Source organism: Salvelinus alpinus, chromosome 8 (assembly GCF_045679555.1).
Source record: "Salvelinus alpinus chromosome 8, SLU_Salpinus.1, whole genome shotgun sequence".
NCBI lineage: Eukaryota > Metazoa > Chordata > Actinopteri > Salmoniformes > Salmonidae > Salvelinus > Salvelinus alpinus.
Genome location: NC_092093.1, coordinates 25,300,417 through 25,313,915, shown reverse-complemented (window position 1 = coordinate 25,313,915; position 13,499 = coordinate 25,300,417). Strand labels below are relative to the sequence as shown.

The 13,499-nt window shown below is 44.1% G+C and overlaps 1 protein-coding gene and 1 long non-coding RNA gene across 2 annotated transcripts; one reads left to right on the top strand and one right to left on the bottom strand.

The window, feature by feature from the left end:
- Positions 1–4,199: 4,199 nt before the first annotated feature.
- On the bottom strand, positions 4,200–4,888 carry LOC139582772 (uncharacterized). Its single transcript, XR_011676426.1, has 2 exons — positions 4,761–4,888; positions 4,200–4,300 (listed from the first exon to the last, which is right to left on the bottom strand). It is a non-coding gene; the product is annotated as an uncharacterized lncRNA (long non-coding RNA).
- On the top strand, positions 4,800–13,366 carry zbtb2b (zinc finger and BTB domain containing 2b). The gene is made up of 3 exons (XM_071413095.1): positions 4,800–5,270; positions 9,201–9,381; positions 9,661–13,366. Exons 2-3 carry the CDS (start codon positions 9,209–9,211, stop codon positions 11,075–11,077), a joined length of 1,590 nt encoding a protein of 529 aa, XP_071269196.1. The 5' UTR covers positions 4,800–5,270; positions 9,201–9,208; the 3' UTR covers positions 11,078–13,366.
- The last annotated feature ends 133 nt before the right edge of the window (positions 13,367–13,499 follow it).

Here is a 13,499-nt window from a genome sequence, read left to right as displayed (position 1 = left end):
CATCCATTCAACCCTTGTGGTTCTTTCTATGACAACATTCAAATTGAAAAACTTTATTCATAGCAACTCCCAAAACAAGGGTTTTGTTTTGGGAGTTGGTTATTCATATAGCTCGCCAGTTTTTAGTTCTAAAACCAAGAAATTATTTGCCTCTGGTTCGTTCAGCCATTCCTGTGGCGAAGGAATAGGGTTTTAGCAGAATTTCTTCAGCCTCCTAAGGTTGAAGAGGCACTGTTCCGCCTTTTTCACCACACTGTCTGTGTGGGTGGACCATTTCAGATTGTCCGTGATGTGTACGCCAAGGAACTTGAAGCTTTTCACCTTCTCCACTGCGGTCCCATCGATGTGGATAGGGGCGTGCTCCCTCTGTTTCCTGAAGTCCATGATCAGTAGAATATAACTTCATATATATTTCAGTGCTTTTCCCCATTTACCCCATGGGTTATCCTACTAATATGCAGGCAATTAACATGTGTAAAGAAAATATGGTGAATATCAACAATAACAGATGAAATTCCCTCTCCTCTCCATGCAATACAATCAATTGATGTCACTGCTTTTAGGACAACATTGGGAAGGTTTTATGCATTTTTAAAGCAGGCCTATTCTACCTCTCCACATCTACTATTGTAGTTTAAATTAAACTACCCAATGCCACCATCCAGTGGTGACTGAATGTTACTCATCTGAACCAATTCTTTAGACAATATAAAAAATACATTATCTGTGAAAGTATATAGAAAATGTATTGGCAAAATTAATCGGTTTCATTTTGTTGGCTATGCTGCCATTCTAAAACTGTAGTGTACTACAGAATGTAATGTAAGCATGCTGTGTCTGCGTAGAGGTCTTGACCTTTTAATGCACTGGTGCTTCTAGTGTGCTTGCCCTATATCCACAGGGCTGCTGGTTCAGACTCCTCCCAAGCTGTTCCCCTTTAAACCACTTCAGTAGTCTACTGAATGCACTTGTAGGCCAAAACATTGTGACTATTTCTACATAATGAATGTAGAGCTATAGAGTGTCAAGTTGAGGCTGGTCTCAGTTGCAGTAGAATTTGTTACTGCTTGCCTTGATCTGGTCAGGACTGCTTTGGTGTTCTCACTGTGCTGTGCGGTTTTTAAGATCAGAGAGCAGTGAGTGAGTTTGACGCCCACCTGGGGGCTTTCTGCAATAGAGACATCTTATCTCACTGCTGTGTGCGGAACTTCGTTTCGCCCCGGGGGGTACTCAAATGTGACGGCATCCTTTGGGGCATCTTCTGTAGTTCAGGGCAATGGTTGCCATGGAGACATTAAGCCACTCTATCGCGAAACCGCAGATCCCCAAAGGCCCTCAGAGGGTTTGGGAGGAGAGAGACAGAATGTGTGTGTGAGTGAGTGAGGGGGAAGGGGGAGGAATTTGGATAAGAGTCCTGTGACTAGGGACCGCCCTCTGAAGCCTGCTTTTAAGGTGTCTGAGCAAATAGAAGAGGCTGCCTTTTGGTTTTAGCATGAATATGTGTAGGACAGTTTATCCTATCTTGAAATTGTCATTCTAGAATGTAGCTGTAGGCTTTTGCAAAGACCGCTGGTGCTAAACTTATTTTACCAGCAAAATTGTGTGTGAATCAGCAACTTTACTCCTTCAATCCTCACTGATCTCTACCTAACATCTCAGAATCTATGCAAAAGAATAGGCTATGAAGTTGTTATATGTTCTGCACCCCATAGAGTCAAGAGACTGCACTTCACAGAGCACATAGGCTAACTTTGCATTGGTAGAGAATGCAATGCAGTGCAGTGACCATAGTCAGGGCTGACTCCAAGCATAAGGTCCCAACATTTTGTTATTTTTTGGAACTCAGTTGGGGTCTTAACTTACTGTTAAGAGTTAGAATAGTAGAATACACAAGGTGCAAGTTCGAAATGTGGTTGTGCATTAGCAGTTATGTCAGTCACTAATAGCCACTCAATTAGCCATGTCAACTGACAATTTTAGCAAATAAACTTGTAGCAATCATGGCAGAATACCAACTTGTCACGCAGGGCATGTGCCCAGGGGCCCTGACTTCCAGGGGGCCCCCATTGATTTTGTTAGTCAATCTCACTCAGATATCATTAACATGTCAAAATGTGTAGAATTGCAGGAAATTGTCTGTAAAACTGCAATACCAAATCTCGCTTAGGGTCCCCAAAAGGCTAGAGCCAGACCATAGTATTTTATTGAATCTACTCCTGCACATCCACTTATCTCCCTGCAGATAAGTATTGATCCAAATCAGATAGAAAACATAAAATATGGGTCAGATACAAAACAGACAGTCAAAATGGGATGAGAGATAAGTACTATTTTCCCATATTTTTTATTTAACTAAGCAAGTCAGTTAAGAACAAATTCTTATTTACAATGACGGCCTACCCCGGCCAAACCCTAACTCTGATGACGCTGGGCCAATTGTGCGCCGCCCTATGGGACTCCCAATCCCGGCTGGTTGTGATACAGCCTGGAATCAAACCAGTCTGTAGTGATGCCTCTAGCACTGAGATTCAGTGCCTTAGACCGCTGCGCCACTCGGTAGTGGCAGTATAATAGGTCACCAATCACCATGGGAACATGGGAGCAGGCATCCCATTGGCAGGATGTGGATTCCCACATGCAGTTCCGTGGAGTGGGTGTATCAAGCTGTCAATCTCCGGTGTTGCAGCGCTCCCCCCTACCAGATCTGTTTTCCTAAACCGGAGAGTGAGGGGCGAGAGGGGGACACGTGGAGTGACTCAGAGACACTCTGGTTTCAAAATAGACCACGGCCAGAGGGGTTAACATCAATGCTGTGTTTGAAAAGGTGGTTCTGCTTACCCATACCTCCACTAAATTGCATTTCTAATAAAGAATAGATTCCACTAACGCATAGTTTTCTCTCACGTGGATGTTGTAGTGATCATGGTAACATGAGTAGGTTGTGTGCGTTTGGTGAGCTTTGAGCTCTTCAGATTTGCTTGTCCGAGTGACTACACATTTTGAAGCCTATTGATATATTCTCTCATATCTCTCATATGCTTTAAAACAGAAATTGAAGTGATATGTTTAATGAAGATTCAATATAGTGTAAGTGTTATTTACTCTGTATGGAAAAATCTATTTAGTGCAAATCAGTGTTGTGGGCAGTCATGTGAAATTCCAGCGTCTCATTTGAACGGCCTGTTCACCGGACATGTGTGGGCGCATGCATGTGTTCACTGTGCATGCACTTTGCCCAGATGGCAGCTCTCCTATGGTCTGGGGTGAAATTATATTGATAAAAAATTATTGATTTCAAGTGTGAATCAGAATGGAGCTCTGAACATAGCATTTATCTAGTCTGCCTCTTTCAATCAACCCCCAAACACTTTGAACATGCTTTAGTTTCCGTCACCCTTTTTCTAGCATAAGCTTGAGTTTTGTTTATGGTTAAACCTCTTTTATCTCGCTATAGAGCCCCTGTATATTAATGGGAATGAGAGGGACAGTCATATTAACATCTCACACAGTAGTAGCATCTAGCAGGGCCAGGCGGCACCAGTTCTAAAAGCTCATATTATTGTTTTTGTTTCCTTCTTTTATATCCTCTCCCTTTTTAGCCCTTTTCTTTTTTACTCCATCTCTGTGTCTAAGGGAGTCTCCTTCAACCAATTTGCTCTTAAACTCTCTGTCCGGTCTATTAATCAGATCGGAGTTCTACAGTGTTTCATATGTCTGCTTTAAAACCTGAAACTCAGCCCTGAGGAAAGCTCTGCTTCTGTGTTTGCATTAGGCAACATCTATCCATTCCAATGAGTTTCACAGGTCACTGTGCCCCAGAGACTCCTGTGTATCCAATGACAAAGTTGGTGTGTGGGTGTCTAAGTTTGTGCCCTCTATGACTATGGGTGTGTACGCCTGTGTGTATTTGTGTGTCTGTATGCCTACTAGTTAATCTGTGTGTGTGTGTGTGTATTTGTGTGTGTGTAGTTCCCCCCCACACTTCCTGAGTTTCCTGGCAGGCGATGTGTGTGTGTTTTCTCTCTCCCTGGTCATGCTAGCTCACATCCTGTTGAGAATGCCACAGAAGTCCGTGGATATGGCCAGAATTCTGACCATGAGGAATATGGGTAGCAGTAGCACTTATATTGAACCCTGTAACAAAGCCTCCTACACTGTCATAAGCAGCATATAACCATGTAATAAGCAGCCATAAGGAGTGTTGTACAGTGGTGTTTCTTTAATGTTTTATCAGGTTCCAAGTGGCTGTTGGTGGTTCATGTCCTGGATCAAGATCCTCTTGAATTGTATTTGACTCCTCCTTTTGAAAATATAAAATGACCCTGTTAATCAACTGTAGCACAGCAAACACCTCAGTTGACAACTGTAGTGGTCCTTTTAGGCTTGAAATAGCCAGGAGGATTTTCTGAAGTATTTACCACTGACAAATAGAGGAAAAACACACCCATAATCATACATAAATGCCCCAAAGTAATTTCTTGCAAATCATACATGTTCTGCACCATGAAACGTGTATTGCAATTTATCCTATTATCTGAAACACATTTTAACATTTGTAACCAACATAGCCGAATTAAACTAATTCATGGGGGACTAGATTAGGCCTAACAAAATATACTGAAATTAAATTTAAAAAAGTTAACTAGTCCATTGCCCTCGCGCACTTTGAGAACCCCAGAATTCTAATTTACAAATTGAACCAAAAGCAGCCAACAATCTGGGTACGAACGTCTGCCTCGCGACAGTTGCCAGAGACTCACCGCGGCGGTAAATTCGTTTGTTTACAGGAAGCTCTTGTTTGCTACCAACCGAAAATGCAAATGCAGTCACGATTGTAGACTACGTTAAACGTTATCTGTTTGTGTGGGGGTGGGGTTGGCGACCTACGGCTATTTCCCCCTACATCGGTTTGTTTAACGTGCCCCAACCGGAGATTGAATAAATTATCATACAGTGCTCGCCCTCTATAGTCCTTTTCGTTTAGCTGTAACGAGGAGGATACAATTCTCTATTCACAGTGACACACGGCGGTTACGGTTCCCTTCCCAAAGAGAATTTGTCAGGCGCCCCGTCCGTTAAGCGAACTGCTGTTTTTAAGTGCCCTACATAGTCATGTGATTGTAACGTAACCCGACCGGAAAACACCGACGACCATCGCAACCAATGCTTCTTGAGAGGAACAGAGCAGCTGCAAGCCCAACGGACAAGTCCTCCGGTAACAAACAACAACACGACTAACTCCACAGATTCAAGGCAAGCAGAGTAGAAAGGTAAGTCTACCCGCACGTCATTACATTTTGTATACCGACTGATGTAATTTATATACGGTTTCAATAAATCGGTCACTTTGAAGTTTAAGAAATGTATTCGGCGACCACCCCTTGTCCATTTCATGAGGCTCGGTTTATTTTCGCTACACTGCTCCTCTAGTCGGGGGGGCAAAGCAGAGGCTAGCGCCTGAGCCTTCGTGGCGCGCTAGAACACATCGTTTCAGCTCCTAAATGAAACCGATTAAAATAATTTTGTTTCTTGCCGAGGCGTGGGTCTATAGCTAAACTAGACATGCCAGCAGCATAGGCGTTCACCTATAGGTTTTGTAAGGGTTATTTTTTTGTTTAGGACGAAAACGTACTGCGGAAGTGGTTTCTCTGCGGGATATCGGGCCGTTCCACGTGTCTACAATAGGGGCGGCGCTTTCTTACAAACACATAGGACTACTATGAACACATGGTACTTTACTGCTAGATTCCTAATTCTTGAGTGACTGTTCAAAGGTTTACTATTACTAAATGACTCATTCATAATTATTGAGTGTCACAGGTCTCAAAAATTGACTGCTGGATGTCTGCCTCTACACAAAATATCATGATGGTATTTTCTGATAATGTAAGGCAGGCTATTTTATTTGCCAGAATGGATTTAATAAACATATTTGTCAATATTGTTTAATCACCACCAAGGCTGCAACATTAGCCTGCAGTGTCTTCTAGCAGTAGTAGTAGACTATTGTGTCTGGACCAGATTGAGAGTTGCTCTCTTCAGTTCTTCAGACAACTCCAGATTAGGTGGCGATTTTAGCATGTAAATCTTGGTGGGGCAAAATAAAAAAGTGGAATGCATGCCAGCAAAGCCACAACACTAAACAATACATTAATTGCACTATAACGGTGACAGACGGTGCCCACAAACTGTTAGGGCCTACATAAAGCTGTCCCAACAGCAGTCCCAACGTTTTACCGCTGCTACACCTGGCTATCAGCGGAGCCTTGTCTGGCAGTGAAACAGTTCATTCAGCCTCATTTACTGCCTTTAAAAAAAACATAGCTGATATGGCTGACTTGCTTTAACAAATGACGTTTCTAATGACGAAATGAGATGTACAAGATATGGCATAAGGGGATGACAAGCGGATAAGAGGCAATCCGTAATTTCGATTGAGACAAAGAGCGAGCTAGGACGGATGTAACGTTAGTCAATATAACTATTTGTTTAGCACTTTTGAAATGTACAGCGACAGAATTCAGAACATGGGCCAATCTTACAGTGTTCTCCCTGTACACCAAGTTAGAACCGTAGGTTAAATAAAGGGGGCATCTAAGCAGACAATGAAAGCTCTTACAATATTCAATGATTACATTTCTGTAAAACAGGTTATAGGCTACAGTCAGAACAGTAGGTGAAATTAAGAGTGGTAAATAGACCAAATTTTTTAGGTTGAGGTACATGGGCTACTAACATCTTTTTGAGTTTTATTTAACTAGGCGAGTCAGTTGGGAACAAATTCTTATTTACAATGACGGCCTAACCCGGACAACGCTGGGCCAATTGTGTGCCGCCGTATGGGACTCCCAATCACGTCCGGTTGTGATACATCCTGGAATCTAATCAGGGTCTGTAGTGACACCTCTCGCACTGAGATGCAGTGCCTTAGACCGCTGCACCACTTGGGAGCCCTAACTACACAGCATACACTTAGTATTACTTTCTTAGCTACAGTATACATATCTCTCTGGCATATTACATCATTTATGAAGCAGCATACAATACATTTTTGGACTCACATTGTTGTGCTCGGCTCACTTGAACAGGAAGGTGGCGTGGCGGTTCTCCCAGTTAAGTTGTTTTGAGCGTGGCACAATTCATGCTTCATTGACAGCATGGCCAATGTTGAATGTTTATAATTTTAAACTTGGAAAAGAGCCCCTTAATACCCAGATTTGGGACCAGCCACTGTCACTGATTCCTTCCAAACCACTCGTTGAATTTGTGATTTCCAACTTGTTGTGTAATGTTTATGGCCGATGAGCACCGATACGTTTAGTCTATAATTTCTCTTCATATGACAAGGATTTAAAAGGATTTGCCAGTAGATTGTCAACTTGATTCATGATGACTGCTAGCTAAGATGGTGAAAGTATGATGTTGACATGATCAGTCCAATTGAAGCTACTGTACATATAACGTGATTTGACGTCCTTTTATCTGTGGCCAATGACCTTGAACCTTCATGGATGGGCACTTCTATGGCAGCAGCCGAAGGGCTCGAATTTTCAAGGTCTGCTCTTACACTTGGCAGTGATGTAAAGATCCCATGAGTGACAGAACACTGAGCCAATCACTGCGCAACACTCCATATTTTCTGCTGGCTTGCCCCACCACCACAGAAAGCACTGAGCTAGGCTGAAACACCTGCATACCCAAGAAAACAAAAAAGAGACCATGTTTGTATGCGGCTTTATTAACTCAATGATATATATATAATTTTTTTCCCATTGTTTGCAAACTGATATGTGTTAATGCCACAATAACATGCAAAACAGGAAAGCCCTCCAAAAAATAAAAAAAGTTATTTGTTAAAAAAATGTGGGGCTCAAAGCAGATAGGGCTCTGCCCCACCTGGCCTGAACAACGGGTCGCCCCTGGGCAGCCCTCCTCCTTATGTACATGTAAAGAGAAGGCTCCTGAGTCAGCCTAGTGCCTAATGCCCAGGGTTTTGACTTGAGTGTTGTGGTGTTCCTGTGTGGTATAGTGAGAGAATGGGTGTTATATCCTGCAGGCTCCATTCCCATTGGTAGAGGGGTGGAACCAGTCAGTCTTGCCTCAGGAATGTGTAGATATACATAAACCTGATCATGTGACGCCCAAAAGCCTCCAATCCCGTGGTGACCTTTAGGGGTCAACTGCAGCTGTCTTGGTGGCCAGAGCAGAGAGCACACTCCCTATGAGTAAGGGTTCAAAGGGCGTAGGCATGCGAGGGGGTTGGAATCCCGTCAAAGGACTGAGAGCAGATTGTGCCAGAAGAGATTAGGCTACTTACCTAACCATACACCTTTATTCCATGGATCTGTCGGTATCTGACACTTCTGATTGGCTGGAATTCCATGGCGGTATTTGCACTCCCTCTGGAGATGCTGAGGGTTCAGAGGTGAGATGACTGAGGTCTATGGATATCGGAGGAACTTTTAGGTGTCTTATTCCACATCATCCATTTTGTTTTATACAGTCGTTTTTGTTCAACTGACATAACTGCAAGGAAAAATACATTCAATGGGTGTACTCTTTCTTCCAAATGGATGTTCTTCTAGCCTAAATATACGGTAGGTTAACCCCTCCTCTGCATCCTGTCCCCTGAGGCAGCTTGTAGGGTTGTGTGAATAGTCCTCCGGAAGCTGCAGCCTAGAGGTCAATAAGGAAACCACCCATTCTGTCTCCTTTCCCATCGAACGCTTTTGCTAACGTGGTTAAAGCCAGCCTTGTGGAAAAACCATCCAGTCAATAGCTCTGCGAACCTCATAATCTCTGAGATCAGGTCATCTGATGTTAAACAGCTCCTTGTACTTATTGTACATTGAGCTGTTAGGCTATGTTTAGGACAAGAGCCCTTCCCTGCTTTGAAATACATTTGATGAAAATATGTTATATTTGGTATTTAAAGATGTTACATTTAAAATAGTATGCTCATACATTAACTCGTAAGCTAGCCTAGGCTACATGGTATGTATCAGAAAATAAGCCATTAAATTGCCTCGATTCAACAACAGTGTTTGTTTTGTTAGCCTACATTGGAGTTTGTTGTGGTGATACAGAGCTGTCAGTGGCCCTCTCAGACTTCTCTCTTTGGTGGCATTGTGGTCCTCTTCCAGACAGGAAACTAACCAACTGACTGACTTGCCTTCGTCTTTGTGTCTTTCTATGTGCAGGTTGAAGAATGGAGTTGGCCAACCATGGTCTTATCCTCCTGCAGCAGCTCAACGCTCAGAGGGAGTTTGGCTTCCTGTGTGACTGTACCATCGCCATCGGCGACGTCTTCTTCAAAGCCCACAAGGCCGTGCTGGCCGCCTTCTCAAACTACTTCAGAATGCTCTTCATACACCAGGACAGGTATGGTAAACAACACGGCATCGGCTCTATCTGTAGGCTACGTTAAGCTAGGCTAACATTACGTTTACTAATGATTTACAACTGAGAAAGTTTAGTTGAAACCCAATACAGCCCTGCTTGGACTGTTCAAACAAGTTCACCTAAAGGTTGTAGTAGAATATGTGCAACTCAATAAGGAAAGGACCATGTTTATGTATGGTGACCATTTTTTCAATTTCCAAGACGTTTTGATGTGGCCGATAAATAAAGTATTATTTATACCATGAATTCTCTTTTCAGTGACTGTGTCCGCCTGAAGGCGGCCGACATCCAGCCAGACATCTTCAGCTACCTCCTCAACCTGATGTACACAGGGAAGCTGGCCCCTCAGCTCATCGACCCAGCCCGGCTGGAGCAGGGGGTCAAGTTCCTCCACGCCTACCCCCTCCTTCAGGAGGCCAGCCTGGCCAGCCAGACAGCCTTCTCCCACCCAGAGCCCAGCCTGCCCCTCTCTACTTCCCTCTTTGGCATCCAGATCTCCGACAAGCAGGTTGCCCTGTCCGGTAGGCTGCCCGTCCGGCGCCAGCTCTCCTCGCCTTTTGACCTGGACAGCCTCCCTGACAGGAAGTATCCGTCCACGTCTGCTGTAACAGCGGCATTCACCAACCACGTGTCCAAGCTGGACTCTTCGTTTCAGGAAATGGTGGAGGCTTCGACCAGCGGCCAACGGGCCTCGTATGAGGAGCATGGAGGGAACACCCCGACAGGAGAGGCGCCTTCCTCGGGTAGCTCCAACACCATTCTCCATGTGAAGCCGAGCATCATGAAGAGGAATGCCTCCTTCAGGAAGCACTACTCCTGCCACCTGTGTGGCAACCGCTTCAACCAGAGGAGCCTGTTGAGGGAGCACCTCCTGCAGCACAGCCTGGCCCGGCTCCCTCTGGTGGCCAAGCCCAGCGGTGCACACTCACCTGTCCTCCCAGGAGGAGGAGCAGCCACCACACCAGAGGTAGAGGAGGTACTGCTAAGGGGAGGTGGAGAACGGTCCGCTGCCATGACAGTTGAGATGCTTAGTGACAGCGAGCAAGCACCTCCCTCTGGTTTCAGCATGGACTCTCCCAGAGCAGAGTTGTCGGGGTGGGCGACCGGGTGTCAGTCCCAGGCCGACACCCCACCTCCATCGGACATTGCGGATATTGACAACCTGGAGAGTGCTGACCTGGACCGCGAGGTGAAGCGCAGGAAGTACGAGTGCGCCACCTGCGGACGCAAGTTCATCCAGAAGAGCCACTGGCGAGAGCACATGTACATCCACACGGGAAAGCCCTACAAGTGCAGCGCCTGCGGCAAGAGCTTCTGTCGTGCCAACCAGGCGGCTCGCCACGTGTGCCTGACCCAGGGCGCCGACGCCTACACCATGGTGGACCGGCAGAGCATGGAGCTGTGTGCTGCAGGGGACGACACCAGCCAGATGGAGGCGCTGTTCCTGGGCTCGGCCAGGCCCTACAAGTGTAATGTCTGTGAGACCACCTTCTCCAGCCCCAACGAGGTCATCAAGCACCTGTGCTTCAGCCAAGGGGCTCTAGCAGGCCTGCAGGGGCAGTCAGGGGTGCGGCTGCTGCAGGGGGAGGAGTTTCCCAAAGACGAGGGCTCTGATTCGTCCGGCGCCGCCACCCTCATTACAGCCATTAAAACTGAGCAGATCTTGGTGGAGTAGCGCCATAGCACCAGAACCAGTCTTATATTTTTATTCTCTTATATACAGTATGTTTATTATTTTATTTGGTAAATGATGGTCAGTAGTTAAGCTAAAGATTTAGTTATAGAGGTATATAGGAGGGGTTTTATATCTACTGAAAAATGCTTCCTCAGGTTTATTTAACAGCAAAGCCAGAGACTTGGACTTGTTTCAGTAGGAACTGTCTATTAAGTGTCCATGTGAAAACCACACACTGTACTAAGTCTTCTTTCCAACATGACGTTGCATCTGTTGGCCCATTTGTTCTCCTATGCATATGTCACTGACCAATTGGCTAAGTAGTATGTCGCTATATGTTTCTCAAAATATGTGCTGCAGTTGAGTTCGTGGTGTAATTATGACTAGGGCTTTGTCGTATTCTCAGTCTCTTTCTGGTGCTTCATTTACATAGGTCTGTCACATTGGTTTCTGTTACTTAATTTAAAGTGGCCGTTGGCTGTGGTCGAGCCTCTCACTCAGCTTTTAGCTCCAGACAGGAACAGGAAGTTGAGAGAGAGTTCCGGAGGAAGTGATGTTTCTCTACAATCAAATGGTGCAGCAGATACCAGGGGAAGCAACAGGCAGGCAGGTGCAGACCGAATGGTGGTCTCAACACATCTGCTGTAAATGAAAAAGTATCTCCTTTTCCAAAGTGTTATCTGGTGCAGAATACTGATGAAATAAGTATATGCCCAGTCCAGAATCAACCTCATTCCATGGCCTATTAGGTCCAGTCCAGTAGGCTGTGTCTTCCTTTGGCAGTTTTCAGTAACCTTGTAAGCAGAACATGTACCATGAAATATCATAATTCTGTGGTATAATTTCCCTTCTGTACATTGTTTTGAGCAACCATTTTGTTACTTTTTGTGCAACGTGTGCCAACTGTGTGGGTATGAAAAGAAGCACAATTGCCATAGACGAAACAGGGCAATCTAGGCCCATTGTTAGGATTGTGTTGGTTACTCCAACAGAGGCCTCAAAGCAGTAGCAAGCACTGTAGCTTTATAGGTGATGTTTACAGTCGGACCATTTTTATAAACATTTGTTTATTTTAAATAGCTACTATCTGTGCATTTTAAACACATTTATGTTATCATATTTTGATGCCTACATGTATTGAAGGGAGTTTTCAATTCTGTACAATATTGTACACCTTGCCAATTGATGATCATTTGCTTGAATTTGTTCTTAAAGACCTTATTTTGTGTTGGATATACCTTTCTAATTTTATATACAGTGCTATATTTACAAATCATATTTTTTATTGCAAAGTTTGTATATTACTAATTGGTTTCCAATCTAGAAAACGATTGATTTAGTATAGTGAAGGTGTATGTATATTTGTTGTCAATCTCTTTCCATTCAAGGCCTTGGTGTTACTGACAAAATTCTAGTATGATATTTATCTTAATCTGCTGCGGTTTCATTTGCAGTTACTCTTTTCCTCTGTTTGTACAGTACAGTTTGGTGGCAGGGAGGGTCGGGCTCAGTTCCATTTTGACCCCTAGTCCAGTCCTCTAGCTTCGTTCTATCCTTTTGGATCTCATAGACTAGCTGAAAGAAAAATGGCCATCCATATAGTAAATATGGCTGTATGGTTTATGCCTATCCTATCTAGACTCTATCCAGGGTGGGGCCAAATGGAACTGGGACTAGGGTTCCATACTACTTTAGCACTAATGGAGTCTTCAGGCTAACTGAGCAAATTAGACAGTTCAGTCACATTTCCATTAGCTTAAAGACACAATATAAAAGTGATCTTACACGGGGAAGGACTGCTATTTATCTCGTGACTCAAGCTGTGTTATAGTATATTCAGGCATTGTGAAGTGAATACTACTGAAGTGTACTTCTCAGAGGTCAACATATAGCACATGTTTCTCCTCATCAGTTAGTCTCTGGATTCTCCCTGCTGAGCTCAAGTTGTACAATGTTCAACCACATTGGTCGTAGGTGTAAACTAACAGCTTAACGTCTTTCCCTGTGTCAATTATAAAATGTGTATTTATGCAAGCGGTTTGTCTTTTCTGTGTTGGGATATTTTTGGAAACAAGTTTCAGGGTTAATGGGGAAGCTGGGCGAGGGGAAAGTCCCCTACCTATGATCCTGGAGCGAGCACACTGATGCCCTCCCAAAGCTCAGTTGAACATGTACTGTGATATCTCTGTGTTCTCAGGAACGTGAGTTAGTCTTCTGTGTAAATAATAAAGAAAACTATTTTACATTTTCACAGTGAAGAATGAACAATTAAAGAGATGTTTTGCAGAATTATGGCATGATTAATTATTTCTTATTCAGCTGTGTTCATCCCAAGAATACATGCATGTTTGATTTACATTTACATTTACATTTACATTTAAGTCATTTAGCAGACGCTCTTATCCAGAGCGACTTACAAATT